The 23238-nt window shown below is 39.0% G+C and overlaps 1 protein-coding gene across 6 annotated transcripts in view; it reads left to right on the forward strand.

Annotated features, from left to right (window-relative positions):
- LOC133611646 (TOG array regulator of axonemal microtubules protein 1) overlaps positions 1-23238 on the forward strand; it is a 36997-nt gene that overhangs the window by 4712 nt on the left and 9047 nt on the right. The window contains exons 3-18 of one of the 6 annotated variants that reach the window (XM_061968628.2): positions 2613-2679; positions 3026-3154; positions 5766-6023; positions 6108-6385; positions 6508-6731; positions 8237-8337; positions 8416-8580; positions 8650-8715; positions 8872-9011; positions 9104-9200; positions 9422-9658; positions 17299-17422; positions 20064-20169; positions 20755-20990; positions 21070-21228; positions 22503-22629. In XM_061968628.2, coding sequence (XP_061824612.1) covers positions 2613-2679; positions 3026-3154; positions 5766-6023; positions 6108-6385; positions 6508-6731; positions 8237-8337; positions 8416-8580; positions 8650-8715; positions 8872-9011; positions 9104-9200; positions 9422-9658; positions 17299-17422; positions 20064-20169; positions 20755-20990; positions 21070-21228; positions 22503-22629 — 2514 coding nt within the window. The remainder of the gene's footprint in view (positions 1-2612; positions 2680-3025; positions 3155-5765; positions 6024-6107; positions 6386-6507; positions 6732-8236; positions 8338-8415; positions 8581-8649; positions 8716-8871; positions 9012-9103; positions 9201-9421; positions 9659-17298; positions 17423-20063; positions 20170-20754; positions 20991-21069; positions 21229-22502; positions 22630-23238) is intronic. The other 5 variants (XM_061968631.2, XM_061968632.2, XM_061968630.2 and 2 more) reach the window with 5 other exon arrangements.

Below are 23238 nucleotides of genomic sequence, written 5' to 3' on the forward strand. Positions count from 1 at the left end.
GTAGCAAGTAAAACACACACTGTTAAAGATAAAACAGTTTGTAGAAAAGGGTTTTATGAAATTCAGGCCATTCACTTTCATTAGGCTGTTTTGACTCATGCTAATAATTGGCGAAAGGCAAACTAGCTCAATGCAACATGCAAGTATTGTCAGGACTTCCTGGTGTTTATGTTTTCCTTAATGTCGATTGGTGGAGAATGAGGAAGTAATGTGGTGTTGGTGCTGTGAGAACAGAGAGGGACGTGGATGCGTAGTTGGAATTGAGCCTGCTGTTGGTTTAGGTAGGACCACTCCTAGCTAAATTGGGTCACTGAGCAGAATTTTACTTTGAGGGGCCCCCCATAACGATTTGTTTTACAGTTTTCTTTAATGTGAAACAATTGTTATAATTTTTTTTAATATCAAACTTGAATTTAATTTGACGCATGTTTTGTACTAAAATGAATTGGTGGGAAATAAATTGTTTAACATTTAAGTTTATTTTGTGCAAAAAACACATTTTCCATCATTAAAACATAAATTGGCATATTTTTGGGATGCGATCCTTGTACAAGGGTTTACTAGCCCAGCACTGACGCTTGCGCGCCAATGCACATCTGTTGGGAAATTTGCCATTATTGTACATTATTATCAGTAAAGGAGCAGGAAGGGGGCTAGAAATATGTTTGCGGTAAAGTTTCATATAAAGTGCCTTGTCATTCATTAAATTACATTTTGAATGCACTTATTCTCACAAAACTGAGCATCAGACTCTGGGTGACTCTGTTTTATGCATGGAAAAAAAGGGACCATTTGTTTGTAAGGCAGTATTTAGTACTTTTTTTAATTTGTTACTATCCCAGGACTTTGTTAGTCATAGGTTTGCTCGGTAGCAAACCGAGTCGTTTGTTTATTAATCTTCACAGTACCCCACATTTTGTTATGTTACATATTACAAAATTATTATTATTTATTGTTTTCTTAAAATTCTACACAACACTCCATATGACAACATTAAAAAAAAATGTTTTAAACGTACTAAATAAAAAAAGAAAATAAACATCTCTGCAGCAATCCGTTAATCAGGCCGAAATGTTAGAATGGCCATACGGAAACCCCTCCTTAAAGGTACATTGCATTCTGCCTGAAGTTTGCCAAAAGGCCATTTCAGGGCCCTCAGACCACGAGAAACAAAATACTAAGGTCTTATGAGAAGAAGTTTTAAAATCTTTAGAAACCAAACAAGGCTCATCACTGCTCATCCCTACAGTCCAGCATGTTAGTCACTGGTGGCAGCATTGGGCTGTGGGGATGTTTTTCAACAACAGGATAGAAGAAAAGATGATTGCGCTAGTGGATGAAAATCTGATCCAGAGTGATCTTGACCTCAGACAGTGACAAGGGTTCATTTTTCATCACTCAGTCAAGATGTCAAAATATAGGTTTTTTTAAGACGGTTCTGTGATTGTTCTTGAGTGGTCTAGCCAGACCCCAGACCTGAAACTGATTGAACATCTCTGAAGGTACCTGAAAAGGGCTGATGCTCCCCATCCAATCTAGTGGAGCTTAAGCTGCAAAGAGGGAATGGGTATAACTGACTAAGCTTGTGGCAACATATTCAAAAAGACTTGAGGCTGGATTTTCTGCCAAAAGTGCATCAACAAAGTATTGAGCAAAGATTGTGAATACTTATGTTAATGTTTTTTGTTTTGTTTTTTTGTTAAAAAATAAATAAATAAATAAATAAAAGGCCATTATGTATGTAGAATTTTGAGAGTGGGAAATATTTATTTTGTCTTGAAATAAGGGTGTGACATAGCCAAATGTGGAAAAAGGGATTGATTGGTGAGTAGTCCAGGGTGTATCCCGCCTCTGGGATAGACCCAAGTGCATGAACATGATAAGCTGTACAAAAGGAAGGATAAGATGAAGAGACTTGAATGACTAACGAGAAGACAAACGACAGTAGAATCTCACAACACCAATCGGTGATACTATTTGTGGAAGATACTCTTGTGGGGATTCATTTTCTGGCACTTTTCATCACAATGCAATGCATAACACAAAAACAATGCTACAGTATGAGACACAATCTAATAACATATATGGATTGTGATGTTTTTCTTTCAGGTGATAATTGACTATGCTGTATTCTGTTCTGGTAACTGTTGCCCAGTATAGAGGCTTTCATTTCAAAACCTTCTGTTTACAGCAGAATCTGTTTCCCAGCAACCCTATTAGAGCACCTCTTATGGGTATGCATGTGTGTGTGGCAGATATAATTGGTAATATCACAAGGTTAGACTTGCAAAACATGGTTTATTTACCGGGTACAGCTCTAGTGTTAACTGCACGCTCATCAAGCGCTAGAGTGTTATCAAGCAGGCATATAGTGCCCTCCTTAATTGGAATTCAGACAGATTCTCATAATACATGAGATAAAACAGAATTGTTCCTGTGCTTTAGTTCTCTTCTTTAAACCACAGTTTTACACATTTCACTGTGACAGGAACAGAACTGAGGAGAGGTGACATGTGAGCAGTGGCAGCAATGAAAGATAAACTTAAAGGCAAAATATCTGCTGCATCCTATTGTTTGGGCTTGTGTATGGAATTGCACTTGTCTTTCCCCAGGTAACCATCGGAGATGTTATTCCGCTATCCAGGAAACTGAGCCCAGAGACCTACATCCCCACTTTTAGTAAGTCCCAATGTATACTTCTCTAATTCTCACATTAATCTGTGGTGACAAGTGCTGTTGTCATGGTCAACTTCAGCTGGCACACATTAGAGCCGCTTTGAATTGGATTAGCATGCTGAGTCAAAGAAGTCACATGGCCACGTGTTACAGAAAGCCGTGAGATGTGTGTGGCTGTAAGTCAACTTGGAAGATAACATCATACCAGACAAGCTTGCCCGGAGCAAGTATTCCGTGATAAAAACAATTATTTGAATTGACTCTACCACAGTTAAATACGGTTGACAGGTTTCGAACTGCCACAATGTTAGTTGCAAAAAGGAAATTGAAAGAAATTACTTTGTCTAAGGTTCTGCAGAACCACAGACACCCCAAACCTCTAGGAGAAGGCTGTCTCCTGCCCGGCTGAGAAGAAGCGGAAGCCTCAACTTAGATCCAGACATCTTTAAAACCACAAACTTCACAGAGACTGATAGCGGTAAGGAATCATTGTCTCAAAACAAATAATTCTGAATTTCATTGTCAACATAACTAGAGAGGATTAATAATAACCATATGGCACAGTGCCACAATTAATTGTTGGGTTCTTTGTCCACCCGAGTAAATAAATGTTACTTCTCATAATAACAAATGGTGTCATGAGCTAGTTTTAATTATATTTACTATGACATCAGATACCAGCAGTTGTCACAGTACATGTCCTTACCATAAGGGTGGCATGGCTTAAATGGTGGAGCGGTCATGCAGAAAAATAAGGGTTCCTGGTACAAATCCAGCGTCCGCCATTTTAGACACTGTCATTGTGTTCTTAGACAAGGCACTTCACCGATGGTGGTAGATGAATGTTTGGTGGTGGTAGGAGATGCTGTTGGCACAAATCGGCAAATATGTTTCCGTGGGGCTACAGATGCAGCTTACCACCATCTGTGTGCAAATGTGGAGGGAATAAATACAACGCCTGGCAATCATATGGAATCACCAGACTTTGAAGATGTTCATTAAGTTGTTTAATTTTGTAGAAAAAGAGCAGATAACAGATACAAAACTACAGTAATTTCAAATGGCAACTTTCTGGCTTTAAGAAACACTAAAATAAGTCCGGAATATAAATTGTTGTAATCAGTTTCATTTTTAGATCAAACAGGGTTAAAAAATTATGCAATCACTAAATTCTGGGGGGGGGGGAATAATATCAGCTTATACATTTTTATTTCCAAAGCTAACAATTGCATCACATTAAATATGTTAATTAGTCTGCAGTTAAAGAGAAGCATGCACTTCTTGGAGAGCAAATGTACCGGGTAGATTGACATGAATTATGGCTTCAACACAAGAGATGTAATTTGAAACAAAGAAGAGGATTATTAAACATCTTCAAGAAGGTATATCATCACACAATCTTACAACAGATGTTGATTGTTCACAGTCAGCTTTGTCTAAAATCAGGACAAAGTACAAACCACATGGGAAGGTTGTTAAAGTACTTTCTATTCTATTCTATTCTATTCTAAAAGGCAAGCACACTGGTAGACCAACGAAAACATCAAAGCGTCAAAAAAGAAAACTTAAAGCAATATGTCAGAAGTTGCACAGAAGAACAAATAAGCTGAATGAGAGTCACAGTCTGTGACCGATATGTAAGAAATTGTATGAAGAAAATAGGATTTAAATATAGAAAAACTAAACGAAAGTTGTCAGTAATATCTATAGAATAACAAACGACGTTCCAATGGGCTAAGGAAACAATTGTAGATTATGGATCACTGGATGAACGTCATATTCAGTGATGAGTTGTGAATCTGCATTGGGCAAGGTGAGAGATGGCTGGCATTACTTCTTCAATAAATGCACAAGTTTACATTGACATTTTGGACACTTCTTGTATTCCATGAATCAAAATGATGTTTGGGATAATGACATAATTTTTTCTAAATGATAATGCATCTTGCTATATAGCAAAAACAAGACTGTCCTTGTAAAAAAGATACATATGGTCAAAGTCATGGTCTGCAAATAGTCTGGATCTAAATTCAATTGAAAATCTGTAGTGGAAATTGGAAAAAAATGGTCTATGACGAAAATACTACATCCTGTAAAGCTGATCTGTCAACAGCAACCAGAGAAAGTTGGCGCAAGATTGATGAGTACTGTAATTACTGTTTGTCTCTGGTTTAAGCCCATGCCTTAGAAACTGCAAGCTGTTGTAATTGTTTGTTTTTCATGATTCCATAATATTTTTCTCAGAATTGAGGTATTCCATATTTTTTAACTCTGTTCAATCTAAAACGTAGTGTTTCTTAAAGCTAGGAATTTGCCATTTTGAAATGACTGAAGTTTTGTGTCATGTCTGTTATGTACTTTTTTTTTACAAAATTAAACGAAATGAACGTCTTACAAATCTGTGTGATTCCCTAATTTTTTTTAGGTGTTGTAATGGGTTACACTGTAAAGCGCTTTGGGTGTCAAGAAAAGCGGTATATAAAACCGAATCCATTACTGTTATAAGATCATGCATGCGTACCATGCATAGAGCAGCATCACATGGTTTCTATGAAACTGCAATTTATAATGCTGTAAAGAGAAAAGTGCTTATTAATGTTGCATAGCATTCCATAGAAAAAGTGCTAAACTCTCAAAAATTTAAATTGGAAAAATTTAACAATTTGATGTCCACCGATATGAGCATAACAAAATGAAAGTCAGCAAGTATTTGGCTTTATTCCATGCAGGACAAAAAAAAACAAATTAGTGTTCATTAAAATGATTTAAAAAGAAAGCAATAGATAACAATCCACCAGTGAGATACAATACAAAATATATATTATATATTCCCCATAATAAATGAAGAGTTAATTTGTGAAAACAATTTTCCCCTTTTACACAATGTTGATCTGATAAATGTTCTAAATTGAATTTTTTTGATGCAAATTCTCTCATCATATATAATTTTATTTCTGCAAAAAACTGGTACGCTCTGCAGTTACAGTAAAGTAAACACCCCACAGTCACTAGGTGTAATACAATGTTATCATACAGTTTTGATCGCACTTGATTTCTGGACGTGATAATGTATGAAACGTTTCTTACAGCGTCTTCCAAAGGACACATTCTCTCAAGGAATCCCAGTGTTGAGCGCACGCTTTCTCTCCCCTCAAACCACACGATCTCAGGTTCCTTCCTGCTGCCTTCCTACCCTCTGGCTGCACTCCCAGGAGGCGGGCTGACTCCAACACTTTCCCGTCGCCATGCCGACTCGTCACTCTCTATGTCCAACACCTGGCCCAACAAGCGAGAGAGCAGCCCTCAGCAGCGAGACACCAGCCCCTGGAGAGACGCAGCAGGAAAAGGCAGGGGTCATCTTGTCAGCAGAATACAGATTAGCTTGGTCATGATTTTGTAATAATCTTTTTTTCTGCTCCCATCCAATCCAGGGGACCAATCTATCAGATGTTCTCCAAGGCCAATCCGTGCCGCCCTAAAGAGTTCTTCTTCAACGTTGTCATTCCGTCGGGCGCTGAACAGTAATAAGACAGCACTCCCCATTTCACCAGTCATTGCTGCAGCGGATCAGACACATTTTTATGACCAGAGCTCCAATGCACGGTACAGCCCCCAAAATCAGCAACTCGAGAGAGACCATCACCTGGAGCCTGTTGGCTTTAACACAACACAAAACAATCAAGAGGAAGATGCTTTGGACATGCAGGAGGTATTTTCTTATGCATTCGTCTGATTGATATTTATTATAAAAGATTTAATTACATTAATTATGATTTGTAATCTTACACATTCCTCCTCTTGCTTTTATTTGCCAATCTGGTGTGCTCACAGATGTTGAACTCTCTGCGTTCCCTGCGAAACAGTGCTGCTAAGAAGAGGGCCAAAGTGAGCCTTAGCAGTTCAGACCCAGACCAGGAGAGCCAGGATCCTGTAAGGTTAGACCTGAGTCAAGACCCAGCTGTGCACACCTCTCGCATGCTTACCAGCTCAGCCAGCGAGAATGGTCTCTCCAGTTTGAGTCTCACCAGTTCCAGTGTCTTTGGCATCAAAACAAGGTAATAGGACCACAACTTTCAATATGCGGCCATTGTGGTACGTGCTTAAGTGTGCCTTAAACTTAAACTAAACAATAAACTTTTTTTTTTGTCTAGATCAGTGGGTATCAAACATTTGTTTTAACAAGTACCACCTCAGAAAACACTTGGCTCACTAAGTACCACCATAATGATCTAAATTAAAATACAGTGGCATAGTAGGCCTAAGTATTCATTTAAAACAAGGCAGAAGTTTTAAGATTTTGGGCCATCGTAACATTACACACAGTTTGAACAGTAACACTATGTTTGAATGAAGGAAAACAAAACTATTTTATTTAAGTAATTATTTGGTGTACCACAGATGTTACACCAATGTAATGTATTGGAGATATGCTTTGGTGTAAATTTTGCTCCACAGTCATTTTTATAACCTGTCTGTGTGCAAGATGTTTGTTTCTGGAGGTATTCTCAGATTGCAAAATAAACCACACCCACCCTCTCAAAAGTATCATAATTTATTTTTTGAAAATGCATACTGTTCAAATACTTATCTTGAAGTTGTCACTGGTATTTCTGTTCCAAACACAGTCAAAAATAAATTTCATAAACATCAGGATTCACCAGGTCACCTAGTATTCTCCTGGTCACAACATTACGTACACTTGCACACTCTCCAGTCGATTTAGACCTGCATAAAAAACAGCGGCTTTTAGCAGCATTAATGTCACTGCATGTCACACATGTCAGTGTTATTATGCACATCCCACGATTAGATTAAAATAATACTTTATCCTACCTTTTTTTGTGTTTCCTCATGGTCTAAAGCAGAGGGGGAGGAGCTCGACGTAATGTACAAATAAGTATGTCCACCTCTCTGTGACATCACAACGTAGCCAGACTGCAAATCCACGTCCACACAAATTCATGAACCCTATGATTTGACGCTTTGACATTGTTTAAAACAAGTATCTAACATTGTAACAAAATGTATAAGTCAGAAAAGACAAAAATCATCATTACGCCCCTTCAATAGAATTGAGGCAATGGAGATTTTGTACCAATCACATTTTTGTATTCCCTTTTAGCTAATGTAATGCCATTCAGTGGGCCTCACTGCTATGTAGATGAAGTGAAATAGTCAAGTGTTAGGGCATTATGAGGTTTAAATTCACACTCTTTTGTTTTTGTTTTTCTTTCAGCTGGTTATAATGTTGAGTCTGTTTCCCTACCGGCCTTGTCTGCTCTGTATCAAATGCACCAGGCATTTGATTATTAAGATGTTGGCTTATGGCCTAACTATTGCAAGGGAAACCCTGAGCTTGGTTGTGGTTATGGTTTAAGTGAGCTTGGACTAGGACTTATCTATGAGAGGCAGGAGTACTTTCTGTATCAGTGTCTTTATTCATGCTTGAACAATACACATGCCTCCATACCGATAGTTATATTTAATACAATTCAGCCAGTTATAAAGGGTGCAAGATTATTTTTTTCGGCCTAGACTCTTATTCTCCACCTGTCAATAGTCCTGGAAGCATGACCTCCTCAGGAGTGAAACCTCGTATGGCAAGAGTGTCTTCTGCAAAATTGAAGTCTTCTGTGTCCATGGACTTAAGCAGCCTTTCAGGTACAGTATTAAATATAATAATGGTTTAGCCTGTTTGCGTGTTCTTAATTTCATTATTATTTCTCTTTCGCGTCCAAGGATTATATCAGAGGAATGAACTGTCATCCCAGGTGGGTGTTGTTGGGCAGAGAGTCAGCTACTCCAATGGAACTTTTAGAAGCAATGAGGACACAACAGTACCCTCACCCCCCTTGATCAAACCAGCATTAAGTGAATCACCGAGAACTCTAAAGTCAAGTAACGGTAAGTCAACATGGGAAATAAAATAACAAGTTTATGGGTTGCATTGAAAGTTATTTGTATTTGTTTCAGAATCTCGCATCAACGGAAGAAGGAATTCACTTGCAAAAGACGTGTCTGAAGGAGTCATTGGAAGAGGTGGGCCAAAAGTTGTTAAATTGCATTTTCTTTGCTTAGCAAACTGAAAAGCTACAAATACAATGTTAAACCTTGACCATCTCTAACTTCCGCATCATATAGTCTACTTCACTGGTCCCACAACCTATCTGCAGATGTCCTCCTCATGTGTCTTAGGTATGTTTGATGCTAAAGTGTCCTCACCTCGTCCAGGGTTGTCATTCGAGCAGGGTGATACGGTGGCGAAACCCTCTGTTGAACCCCTCGGATGCCTCCATCTTTTGTCTGGTGATCACAGAACCACAAGTCCTGATGAGGTAACGTTTGCACCTATTTTTTAAATCACAGTGGGCCTTCTGTGTTTGTCACAGCCTGATGTGTCTTCCTCACCCCACCAATGTGTGAACAGATGACGAATACACGCTCCAGGCATAGGGACAAGATCCGGCACCGTGTCAGACAAATGCTTTCTGACTCACCCACTGAAGAGAGTACGAAGATTAAACGTAGGTCATTTTACAAAAATACATTTTATTCATATAGATTCACATTTGTAATGGTTTTTAAAAAAATGTTTCTGGCTTTTTTGTTAAATATTGAAATAACATGACTAAAAATCCTATCAGTTATATTTTTCCAACAAAAGAAAAGAAAATCGATAAAGCTGCCTTTCCCATGCAAAACACTTGCATGGTGAATGTTTTTGTGACCATCATCTCTGTTGTAGATCTCCATCTAAATGGTAGCACAATCACGTTCTGTACAGCAGACCTCTCCTCAGATGGGTCACCCATTAGCCCCACCAGCCCGCTCAGTCCACCTGGACCCCACAGCCCCATCAAGTGCCTCACTCCGCCCCACCAACCAAGCCCCCCCACTGTGCCTCCTAATCCCCAAAACATGTCCCGCGTGAGGAGAGCACCAAGCCTCACCAGGACGCGACCTTCGCTGTCCCACAGCTCAGGTCAGTGGCAAATTAACTACATTTGGTTTCAAAGGCCACAAGATTATATATATATAGTTATACATATATAACCGTCGAACCTCCACCTGATAGAAAAACTTTTACAAGCAAGACTTTTTGCTCTGTGTCATAAGAATTATGCAACATTATCTCATGTTTTAGTCGTTATTTAATGCCAAATCGTGAAGTTAGCTTACGTCTTACGTCTCTTCCATTTGTTGAGATAGAGCCGGGCACAACCGTGCACGCGCGTAAAAAGCGACTGAGCAACTAAAAAAAAAAACATGATGTAGCATCCTCCTTGTAGTGTGTATTGATGTTAAAGACAACATCTACTCCATTGCACATGTACTATATCGATGATTAAATGCTTTATAACTCACAAGAGTTTTGCAGCAGCACACGCACGTCTGTGCGCTTTATATAGGCACTTAAAAATGCAAAAAGGTTTCCTTGTCTCGTTGCTGTGTGCTGATTTTCGAAATATTGTACACTTCACTGCACATCTAATACATCACCATGTTGCTGAACATGGCATCACCATGTTGCTAAACATGTTATAATTCTATAAGTGTTGGGTTTCAGCAGCACGGTGCAACACTGGAAAAAAAGATACATAATGTTCCCAGGGCTCTGTGTACGTGCAGGCTGATTGTAAAGATAATGTACATGTCATTGTACGTCTAGTATGTCAAAATAAACATAATAGAGGTGTAATGCCACCAAATCAGCTGTTGCTGCTTTTTTCAGGCTTCTGATTGGACAACATGTGCATGACAGCAGATGTATGCTTTGTGTTTAGACAGACAATTTTGAAACTACACTTGTTTGGATGGAGATCATTTTAACCCCAGATATGCGTTTTTTAAACTCTCCATGTTCGTGTGTACGTGGCCTAAAAGGAGCCAAGCCCTTCGTTTAACTTCCTTTCCCCTTGCTTAATTTCCCTGGAGTCCCGGCGTGTGTTCGAGAGCGTACTTCTGCTATTAGATGACTACAGGTGTGGACAAGACAGACGCATTTGTCCCACGCTAAAAGTATACCGTGGAGGAGATGTGGCTTTCATTTTCCAAACACAGCGTCCTGCTGTGACCGAGAGTTAATGACGTGCGGAAACATGCAGCAGGCGATGTGTCGGGAACGTTGCCACAACTTGTTTATAAGGTCTTGCTGTTTGTTTATTGGAATGGTCACTCGTCCTTTATTTAGCTGATGACTTTCTTAGTGTTCCAATAACATCAATACTAGCTAAAATGTTTTGTCATCTCTTCGAATTGAACACAGGCTTTGAAGATTGTGTATTTCATGCGAGAGGTATCACTCCTGATTATTTTTGTTGGCTAAACTGTTGCACTGAACCACTTTGAGATGTTGTTAGAGAAGAACAAAGCTTGTTTATTTGACTTTATCTGCCAAACTGCCTTATGTTTTATATTGATATCAAAAAGTATACACCATATTTTTACATGTTGTGGATATGTTCATTTCACAAAGTTACTTTAAAAAAACATTTATGTGGCATAGCGCTTTGTTAATGTTTTATGGTGTATGGTTAATTCCTATACGACATATTTCTGCTCAAACTCTTAATGGATCTGTCCTAATACAGCATTTATATCTACATGTAAATGTACATAACTTAAAAAAATACTTCTCTCTTTTAAAATGTAAAAATAGAGTTAAAGGCATCATGTAATGTGAAAAGGTTGACCTGTTGATATTATTAATGAACATAAAGACAAATATGGATAACGTTTATAGTTTTATTCGACATTACATTCACATCCCAAACCAACACTGTTTTACCTAACATAATAAATAATCCTGATTAATTATCGGGATTTTACTATTGATAAAAAATAATCTTAATTATTCATTTGGCCATAATCGTGCAGCCCTATGTATAATATATATATATATATCAGCGACGTGCGGTGAGGTTGATGGCTGGTGAGGCACTGACTTCATCACAGTCAGATTTACAAACATATGAACCCTAAAGAGTATCTTATTCACCATTTGATTGGCAGCAGTTAACGGGTTATGTTTAAAAGCTCATACCAGCATTCTTCCCTGCTTGGCCCTCAGCATCAAGGGTTGGAATTGGGGGTTAAATCACCAAAAATTATTCCCGGGCGCGGCGCCGCTGCTGCCCACTGCTCCCCTCACCTCCCAGGGGGTGATCAAGGGGATGGGTCAAATGCAGAGGACACATTTCATTACACCTAGTGTGTGTGTGACAATCATTGGTACTTTAACTTAACTTTAACTTTACACATACAAACTGTAGCACACAAAAAAGCACATTTAAAAAAAAAAAACGTTATTATGGTCTTACCTTTACTTATAAATGAAGTAAAGTCCGCTGTTGTGCTGGATTAATGCACCCCTGATGGGAGTGTTATATCAACTAAAGCCCTCACTTAAACTTTTCACGTGCAAGATTGAATCTATTTAAAAAAGTGTAACCGAGGGTTTATAAATGTCGCCAATACTGTATGAAACCACAAAATAACAAACACGGAGGCTCCAGTTTACACAAGGACCACTTTATTTACCTTCTTTCAAAAACTTCCGCTCCACTCCCAACGTTTTATCACTTCCGCTCTTAGCGCCTTCAAAATAAGAGCTCAAGGCATATACTGTACAACAGCCCATAACAGGAACTTAACATCACAAAGAGGAAAGCCCATAAAATAGGTTACAAAAGTTATTTAATAAGAAGCCAAAAAGTGCAAAAACAATAATGTTCGTGTTGGAGGAGTTGTGAATTAGGTACACCTGCAGTCTGCAGGTGTACCTAATGTTGTGGCCCTGCAGTCATTCACAACTCCTCCAACACGAACATTTTTGTTTTTGCACGTTTTGGCTTCTTATGAAATAACTTTTTTAAATAGATTCAATCTTGCGCGTGGAAAGTTTACGTGTGGGCTTTAGTTGATATAACACTCCCGTCAGGGGTTGCAATCTACGGCGAGGGTGCAGGAGGCGGGATTACTGGAGCCTCAGCCAGTGCGTCTTTTGCAGCCGTTTTATGATCGCTCAGCACAAGAAATACGTTACACACATACAGTTGTTGACAAAATACACTGTACATTATATACCTCAGCTAACTAAACTATGGAAATATATAATATAGTTCATATAGCAATACGGTCTCACTGCACAGCAGGCCAGCAGTTAGCCGAGTCCGCAATCCATGGTGAGGCACAATTGAGTGACGTGCCTCAACTGGCTGCTGTTCACCGCACCGTCTCTTCTCAGTATTTGAACGGCAAATGTGAAAATCCAGCTATTTTGAATAAAAATAATCTAAAACTGGTGAAGTTAAATGGAAAATAACTTTATAGTATAATCACTGGATACATATAACAATTTAATAAAAATGTTTTCTTTAAATAAAATACCTTTCGGTCCAAAAACAAGATGAATATAGCAATAGCAATAGAATTATTGAGTGGGCGAACACAAGTATTACTGTTTCTCAGGCAACTACAGGTGTGAAGGCCAACTCATTCTTGACAAAATTTTAAATGTGCTGTAAATGTATTGAATCTCATTTAATTGTACAATTGTACAGGTGTACTTATTCCTTTGCCCAATGTGTTTAAATCTTGATATTGATTTGCACATTTTATTTGCATTATGAATACGGGGGACGGCGTGGCGCAGTTGCTAGAGTGCCCGTGCCAGCAACCTAAGGGTTCCTGGTTCAATCCCCACCTTCTACTAACCTCATCACGTCCGTTGTGTCTTTGAGCAAGACACTTCACCCTTGCTCTTGATGGGTCGTGGTTAGGGCCTTGCATGGCAGCTCCCTCCATCAGTGTGTGAATGTGTGAGTGAATGGGTGAATGTGGAAATAGTGTCAAAGCGCTTTGAGTACCTTGAAGGTAGAAAAGTGCTATACCCATTGTATAACCCATTTACAATTTATATGAATACAAAACAACAATGCTAGGTTGTGCATTTTGGCTAAACCATTAGATCAGGGCTAACTGGCGGCCCGGGACTGACACTATATCGGCCCGCGAGTTCAGCCTAAAAGTTGGAGACAAATATTTCTAAAGCAAATTCCTAAAAACACTAAAGTGCTCCTGTTGTATAGAGGAACTTGGACCACTATAAACACATTGGCAGATCCTTGCATTGACATTTTAACCTTGCTAGAAAACATAGAACACTGGGGTCCAAGCTTATGATTTACATAACTGAAGGGTTCCTCAAAGCACCTCTTTGACCTTGGATATGTGTTTTATGTTGCATGATTGCGCCAAGTAAAATTCCTAGTTTGTGAACCCGTTCTCAAACAATGGCAATAAAAACTCTTCTGATTCTGATTCTTCTGATTCTGATTCTGATTTCCACTGGATACCGCCACGGAACAGCGCCACCATTAACAGTCCAGCAAATCCCCGCCGCTATTCTGTTTAGGCTCTTTCATGCAGCAAAATATTGCAGACCTTTACGAGATCTTGTGAATCCACTCATAACCATGTGTTAAGGGAAGTTGTCGAAAAGCAAACCACAAACAGTTTATTCTCTCCTTCTAGGAGCAGAAGCAAATAAACTTGATCCTGCCATAATAACAGGTGCTGAACGGCAACAACAAGGACAGTTTTGCCTTGATAAACAACTTAATGTATTTATTATTTAGTAATAAAATTGCTGGCGAGCGTGTCACAACAACCACTCCCCTGCTTTCCTGGCCCCTGTATCAGCTGGTATTTGACACAGAGCCCCATATCCCATATAGTTGCCCGGGATATGCCTCTATGTTCTTTAACTTTGGACCTTCAGAATCAGCATGTCCTCATCCATTTGTGTCAACAAGGTGTTGAAATTACATTTGAAAACCTTTGACAAGTTGACTTCATGTCGGTCGCCACCCATTAGGATGTTTCAAAGTGTAAAATACGATTTACCTTGAAAACGGAGTATTTTATTTTAAAAGTAAACCAGATAATTTATTTTGTGTTTGTGCGTGACTTCCTGTCCAACGCAAGCAGATTTGAGCTAAATTAAACTGATTTGTTGCGGCGTCCGGCAAATATAGAAGCTCTGCATATATCTAGCGCTGAAACGTGGAACGTCAACGGCATGTGGGTGACGTTCCGCAGGCAGTAGAAACGGACACATTGACTTGAATTTTTTTTAAACGGAAAGAGTCCTTCGCTGTGCAGGTACTGATCCGCAGTCGTTTCGCATCCAATGGAAATCCGGGGTAGGTCCTCTCCTTTTTGGCAGTTACACATTTTTTTGTAATGTCATTTTTGTAACTAAGGTGTTGCTTTAGCTTGTGTACTTCAGATGCAGTCAGTAGTCACTTGTTCAACGTCTTTTACTTACAAGGCTCTTCTAGGATTATTGCCTGATTACATTTGTACAATAATTACAGAGAAAAGTATGCGCTCTTATGCTCTGATATCCAACGATTAGCTGTTGCTCTCTGTCCCTCTTTCTCGCACTGAGCTGGGGAAAAAGCTTTTGTCTATGCAGCTCCTTGTGCTGGAACATGTTACAAAGAGACTGGAAGCTGACTGAATGTTTATCCTTAAATGCTATTAAATCTAAACTGAGAGCATTTGAAGGAGCCTCAGTCATCTGTAGCTGTTTTACAAACCCCGTTTCCATATTAGTTGGGGAATTGTGTTAGATGTAAATATAAACGGAATACAATGATTTGCAAATCATTTTCAACCCATATTCAGTTGAATATGCTACAAAGACAACATATTTGATGTTCAAACTGATAAACATTTTTTTTTGCAAATAATCATTAACTTTAAAATTTGATGCCAGCAACACATGACAAAGAAGTTAGGAAAGGTGGCAATAAATACTGATAAAGTTGAGGAATGCTCATCAAACACTTATTTGGAACATCCCACAGGTGAACAGGCAAATTGGGAACAGCTGGGTGCCATGATTGGGTATAAAAGTAGATTCCATGAAATGCTCAGTCATTCACAAACAAGGATGGGACGAGGATCACCACTTTGTCAACAAATGCGTGAGCAAATTGTTGAACAGTTCAAGAAAAAACTTTCTCAACCAGCTATTGCAAGGAATTTAGGGATTTCACCATCTACGCTCCGTAATATCATCAAAGGGTTCACAGAATCTGGAGAAATCACTGCACGTAAGCCCGTGACCTTCGATCCCTCAGGCTGTACTGCATCAACAAGCGACATCAGTGTGTAAAGGATATCACCACATGGGCTCAGGAACACTTCAGAAACCCACTGTCAATAACTACAGTTGGTCGCTACATCTGTAAGTGCTAGTTAATACTGTCCTATGCAAGGCGAAAACCGTTTATCAACAAGACCCAGAAACGCCGTCGGCTTTGCTGGGCCTGAGCTCATCTAAGATGGACTGATACAAAGTGGAAAAGTGTTCTGTGGTCTGACGAGTCCACATTTCAAATTGTTTTTGGAAACTGTAGACGTCGTGTCCTCCGGACCAAAGAGGAAAAGAACCATCCGGATAGTTATTGGCGCAAAGTTGAAAAGCCAGCATCTGTGATGGTATGGGGGTGTATTAGTGCCCAAAGCATGGGTAACTTACACATCTGTGAAGGCGCCATTAATGCTGAAAGGTACATACAGGTTTTGGAGCAACATATGTTGCCATCCAAGCAACGTTACCATGGACACCCCTGCTTATTTCAGCAAGACAATGCCAAGCCACGTGTTACATCAAGGTGGCTTCATAGTAAAAGAGTACGGGTACTAGACTGGCCTGCCCGTAGTCCAGACCTGTCTCCCGTTGAAAATGTGTGGCGCATTATGAAACCTAAAATACCACAACGGAGACCCCCGGACTGTTGAACGACTTAAGCTGTACATCAAGCAAGAATGGGAAAGAATTCCACCTGAGAAGCTTAAAAAAATGTGTCTCCTCAGTTCCCAAACGTTTACTGAGTGTTGTTAAAAGGAAAGGCCATGTAACAGTGGTGAACATGCCTTTTCCCAACTATTTTGGCACGTGTTGCAGCCATGAAATTCGAAGTTAATTATTATTGGCAAAAAAAAATAAACTTTATGAGTTTGAACATCAAATATCTTGTCTTTGTGGTGCATTCAATTGGATATGGGTTGAAACGGATTTGCAAATCATTGTATTCTGTTTAAAATTACATCTAACACAATTTCCCAACTCATATGGAAACGGGGTTTGTACTTGATGTACATCCTGTCATTTTAATGTGTAATGTAAATGTAATATTGTGTGTAACTTTGCTGCCTCTTGGCCAGGACACCCTTGAAAAAGAGGTTTTTAATCTCAATGGGATTTTTTTCCTGGTTAAATAACATTTTAAAAAAATTACTTAGACTAGTAGTGTTCCTCAAGGTACTATTTTATGTCCTCTCTTTTTCATCCTTTGGGCTGTTATTTAACAGGTAGGCTGTGAATTCAGTTCTAAAAACGTTTGCAGCAAATATCCCTGCTCTAGATCATGGTTAAATATGATGTTTGGTCAAATATACAACAGTGCCTTGTTTTGACAACTAATGACAGTACTACCGCATCACCAACCCACCCCTATGCATGCACTCTTTGTTGTGAGCTTGATTGGGTTGGAATAGAAGACTGAATGAGTTGCACTTGTCTTTTCTCGTTTTCGGTCTTCTTAGAGGATCTTTCCTCTGTTGCTGTGGGCCACAAGAAAAACTCCTCTCAGCCTCCAGAATTGTGTCTTTCTTCCAAACCTGATCAAACACTGGTGCAGAGCTTGGACCGGCTGAGCTCAGAGTGCTGGTGAGAAATACTCACTTTAGACCAAAAATCCATCCCATAATACTGATAACATCATACAAAGGAAGTACGCCCCTCACATTTTAGCAACAATGTGAATATACAGTACTTTACAGTAGTCTGTGGACAGCTTGTAACCACTTAAAATGACTTGGGAAGCTGGGCCAAATGGCTGTTTTACAATATGATAAGTAGCCTAAACACACCTCCAATATGACAAGAAAGCTGAATATGATGGGCTATGATTCTAGTTGACTACCTGTGCATCTTGGGCAAAGTCCATGCCCAAGAGGATTAAAACAATGCTAGACAACAATGGCGCCAACACAATTTGGACATTCTCTGAGATGTACAGTGCTCACATCTATTGAGACAATGCGCGTTGACTTAGTTGCAAAGGACAGTAAATATGTGCTGCTATCCAAGCTGTACTACTTTAAATTGATATTTATTGTTTCATATTACTGTCACTTGAGAAGATATGATACGATTGATGAAATGTGAGGGGTGTATTCACCTTTGCAATATGCGCTATGTTTAACCCATGTGCAACCCTAGAGCCCAAAACGGGCATTACATGTGTTCCTTATGTGATAGAATTGTTCAGTTTGAAGGTTAGCGGTCTGAAATTTTGCCAGGGAGTTTTTCACAAGTTTCTCAATAATACAATTGCATTGTGTTTTTGATTGTAGCGTTGTTAGAATAGTATATGAACAGAAAGTATACACATCTTCTCTTAAGAACCTTTTCGGCCCCATTGAATCTTCTTATAACTACTGTTTTTTTTTTTTTTAACAAACTGTAATCCTGGTATATTATGATGCTTTTTCTCACGAAAGCCAAATGAATCCCATTAATGTTGTTTGAAATACAAGAACATATGGTTTTGGTATAATTGTGCTTGTTAACCACCAAATGGTGCCAGAAAACCATTTGCATAATTCTCAGAGATTTGATTAGCGTAAATGAGTTTAATTGCCATTAAACCGCTGAAATGCTATAAAAACGATCTTGGGCAATATATGTAACATATATAATACTCAGGTCTTGAAATGTCCGCGGAAATACGAAAGTCCATGTTTTTAAATATACATTTTCATGTCAAAATGTCACTTCTGCATTTTTTTTTAAATATAAAAAAATACAATCCAAACTAAATTTTTTGACCGCTCTCCTCAGCTGCAGGTACTCGCTTCTTCTTCCCTCTTGCCTTAAAGAGGAACTGCACCTCTTCTTTTTTTTGCCTATCGTTCACAATCATGTCAATCAAAAGTCAATGTTGTGTTGAATTATTGACCTATTCTAAGCTATAATTACCTAACCTTAAATATTCCACTCAGCAACTTATTTTTAAAAATAGTAATTTTTTTTGCATTTTCCCTTTCATAAAAAAATACTTATTTTTGACAAAAAAAGGCCACTAAACATAAAAAAACATTAGAAAATAATAGAAACATATCAATAGATAGCGCTGAAGTTGTCTAAATATTTCAAATGTTACACAAATGCATTGCTGACTTATGACACTTTTTGTGTGTGTTGCTTGGATTCAAAATGACGTCACGTCAGGCTCACGTCCGGACCATTAAATATGCATGGTGGTCAAGCCAGCGTCTGTTCTTATTGGATAGTAGGTGCCATTTAGCCTTTCTCGAAGAAAAATGGCTTACTCTTGCGTTGTTTTTCGGCTGTACAAATCGTTTAAATCACAAAAAGGATAAACGTGTAGAGTGCAAGATTTTATGAAAAAAGATGACAAAAGTACCACACACTACAGTACAAGGGAGCAGAGCCAAAGAACGCACAAGTTTGCAGTGATCACCTTGTTTGTTTGATATACTTTTAACATTTAGTGTTTCCCATTTAAGTATTATCTTGATTTTATTTGTATTTCTTAAAACACATTTTTGCTACAAGTGTTCTGTAAAGCACCAACTCAGCAAGTCTAAATAAAAGAAATGTGAGCAGAGCCTAAAAGAGTTTTAAGCTTTTACCAAAGGCAGCAATCACTAATGAAGCTTTCAGCACATACACAATGTTGACATCTATAGTTATGTTTTGATAAAGATGGGGGAAAATTCGCATGCAACGGCAACAAACATATCAGTAGACGTGAAGTTAAATCATGAAATGCAACCTTACCCGAGCAAAAACAATGCATATTTATCCTGAAGAGTCTTGATACCAATGTCCTTGACCCAGCCACCCACAAAGAAGTTGTAGTCCTCCATTGGTTTGCCAAGTTTTCATCTGTTTTGTCGTGTAGAATGGAGCATACGATAACTCAATATATATTTGGAAACTCCACCGACAAAGAATCCTTTATCACTCGACATATCTTTTTTTTTTTAAGAAAGTATAGGGATTTATTCCAATGCATACTTAGATTTTTTGCTCATATCTGCTTTTGGCAGGAATATATAGGCCCCTTGTGTACTCAGTGCGCACGCTGCTTGCTGTACAACAGTCATCTTAGCTCGGTTGACCACCACTGATTTTCACTTCCGGGAATAAATCAGTTGTCGGAATACACCTAATAGTCAATTTTAAGGTTGCACAAGGGTTAAACAACCTAAGGACCTAAAAGTTGACATCAATATATTTCTTCCAGAATGGGAAATGTCAATATTGTTTTGCTTTTAAGGGAGAAAAAGATTGAAGGTCTGACACTGCTGCGCTCTCTGGCTCAGTACCACTCAGACATACTTCAGGGCAGGCTTCATGATGTCTGCATCGCTCTCACTCAAGAGGTAAGATCACATTAATTTGTGCATCTGATGAAAATACAGTTGGCATCATGAAAATACAGTTGGCATCCCACTGCTCTAACACAATTAGCTTTTATTCTGAAATAACTATTACAGTGTGTCAGCATTATAAATATTGAAGGCGTAATGTAACATTGATCCACACTGCAATGTTTCTTTTATTGATATTTTTAGTGGATGCAGAACTTTGGAAATATGGTAAATGACAACTTGAATTATAGTATTGGGACACTGGCGAAGGCTTACTGCTTTGAATTAAGTCAGCTTATCTTACATAACTTTTGGTATAGTTTTATTCTCTTTTTTGAAGACTCCGTTACTTTCCTTCTTGCTGAGCTAAGATCTTCTGTTATGATGGTTAAAACTCAAGGTTTTGTTCATAATTTGGTGAAATTCTGAATTGCACAACTTTTATTTTGATTTCTGTAATAAATTCCTTTTTACTGTCAGTGCATTAAGCACATCTTCTCACCTCCCTGTAACAAACACTTCAACATGTTACGTTATTTGGGATAGAAGTCATATGTCATATGTATGTATACATATGACAATGTTTTCCTGAATTAGGTGAAGAACCTTAGATCAGGCGTGTCTAGGGCTGCAGTGAGCACACTTGGCGACTTTTACACGCACCTACAGAAGGCAATGGACCAGGAGTTGGAAGGGACCGTTAAAGCCTTGGTGCACAAGGGAGGAGAAACTAATGCCTTTATTAGGCAGCATGTTGATGACGCTTTAGACTGCATGGTGCAGCACTGCACTCCCACCCGCAGCATTCAAGCTTTACTCTCTGGGGGAGTTAGGTCAGTATACATTCAGCGCACCCAGCAGTGCACTTGAACTGTAGTTGTTGCAATTAACTGTTTTTGCCACCGCTCGTAGTCACCTCAATCCAGTGGTAAGGAAATGCACTGCCCAACACTTGGCCAATCTGGTGGAAAAGGTCGGTGCCGGTCGTCTCCTCAGTGGAGGTAAAGATTTATCGGAAAGAATTGTACCTGCAGTCAGCAGGCTGGCACAAGACTCCTCACAAGAAGCAAGGTGTGTAGTTGTGTCAGCGCACAAAATAACATAATCTAATTCATGACTTGAACAGTAACAACCCCTACCACAGTGCATCTGGAAAGTATTTACAGCGCTTTTCTTTTATCACATTTTGTTATGTTACAGCCTTATTCCAAAATGGAATGAATTCATTTTTGTTGTCAAAATTCTATCGACAATACCATATATGACAATGTGAAACGTTTTTTTTTATTTTGTAAATGTATTACAACTAAGAACATCATATGTACATACAGTAAGTATTCACAGCCTTTGCTCAATACATTGTTGATGTACCTTTGGCAACAATTACAGTCTCAAGTCTTTTTGAATACGATGCCACAAGCTTGGCACATCCATCTTTGGGCAGATTCACCCATTCCTCTTTGCCCATTCCTCTTCGCCCATTCCTCTTTGCAGCACCTTTCAAGCTCCATCAGGTTGGATGGGAAGTGTTACTTTTCATCCAGGATGTCTCTGTACGTTGCTGCATTCATCTTAGTCTAGTCGGGGAGGTGACCAAGAACCCGATGGTCACTCTGTCAGAGCTACAGCCTTCCTCTGTGGAGAGAGGAGAACCTTCCAGAAGGACAACCTTCGCTGAAGCAATGAACCAATGAGGCCTGTATGGTATAGTGGCCAGACGGAAGCCATTTCTTAGGAAAAACTTTGCCACATGCACCTGAAATACTCTGACCATGAGAAACAACATTTTGTGGTCTGGTCAATACCATCCCAGCAGTGAAGCATTGTGGTGGCAGCATAAGCTGTGGGGTTGTTTTTCAGGGGCGAGAACTGGGAGACTAGTCAGGATAGAAGGAAATGTAAAGGCAGGAATGTACAGAGACATCCTCGATAAAAACCAATGCTTCCCATCCAACCTGATGGAGCTTGAGAGGTGCTGCAAAGATGAATGGGCAAACCTGCCCAAAAATAGGTGAGCCAAGCTGTAATTGCTGCCAAAGGTGCATCAACAAAGTATTGAGCAAAGACTGTGAAAACATATGTACACATGATTTGTTTTATTTGGTTTTTATTTTCAATAAATTTGCAAAATAAAAATAAAAACTTTTCACATTGTAGTATGTGGTATTGTCTGTAAAAAAATGAATTTGTTCCATTTTGGAATAAGGCTGTAACATTAAAAAATGGTGGAAAAAGTGAAGCTGTGTGAATACTCTTCCGGATGCACTGCAAGTGTCTACTCTATGGATAGAAACACATGTGAAGGTTATAAATGAAGTAACCCTAACCCTCTATCTAATCTTTAGACACTATGGTCGTCGAATGCTGTTGTCCCTGTCCTACCATCCAGACTTTGATAAGATCCTGGAAAGAACTATTCCGTCGAAAGACCTGCAGCCTACCAGAGACACAATCTTAAGTCTCAAAACCAAGGTATAATCATTGTCCCCTCAGCCTAAAACATGTTTTTTACTAATGCTGTTAATTGATTATTTTGAATAATTCCACTTTTGAATGTGGATTCATTATGATTAACCAAATGTTATTAACCTGGTAACTGTTTAATCTAAAGTCCACTCAGGCTTTATTTTGAAGTGAAATTTGCCAGTGAGTACAACAGTAGAAGTCTCCTTACTTATCTTCGCATTGTTAAATGTTATATCACCACACCGCCTTTCAGGTAACCATCTGGGCTTAAGGTAAAGGAGCATACAGTATATGGTCAAAATGATTTTTGTGATTAATCAGCATGATTAATGTAATGATTTTGATTGGATGTATCTCATTAGGGGCAGCACGGTTGAATAGGGGTTAATGCTGGTGCCTCACAATAAGAAGGTCCTCGGTTCGATCCCTGGCCTCGGGGTCTTTCTGTGTAAAGTTTGTATGTTCTCCCCGTGGCTGTGTGGGTTCCCTACGGGTACTGCGGCTTCCTCCCTGCACCTCCAAAGACATGCACTTGGGGATAGGCTGATTGGCAAAACTAAATTGGCCCTAGTGTGTGAATATGAGTGTGAATGTTGTCTGTCCATCTGTGTTGGC

This window comes from Nerophis lumbriciformis, linkage group LG08 (assembly GCF_033978685.3).
Source record: "Nerophis lumbriciformis linkage group LG08, RoL_Nlum_v2.1, whole genome shotgun sequence".
Lineage (NCBI taxonomy): Eukaryota > Metazoa > Chordata > Actinopteri > Syngnathiformes > Syngnathidae > Nerophis > Nerophis lumbriciformis.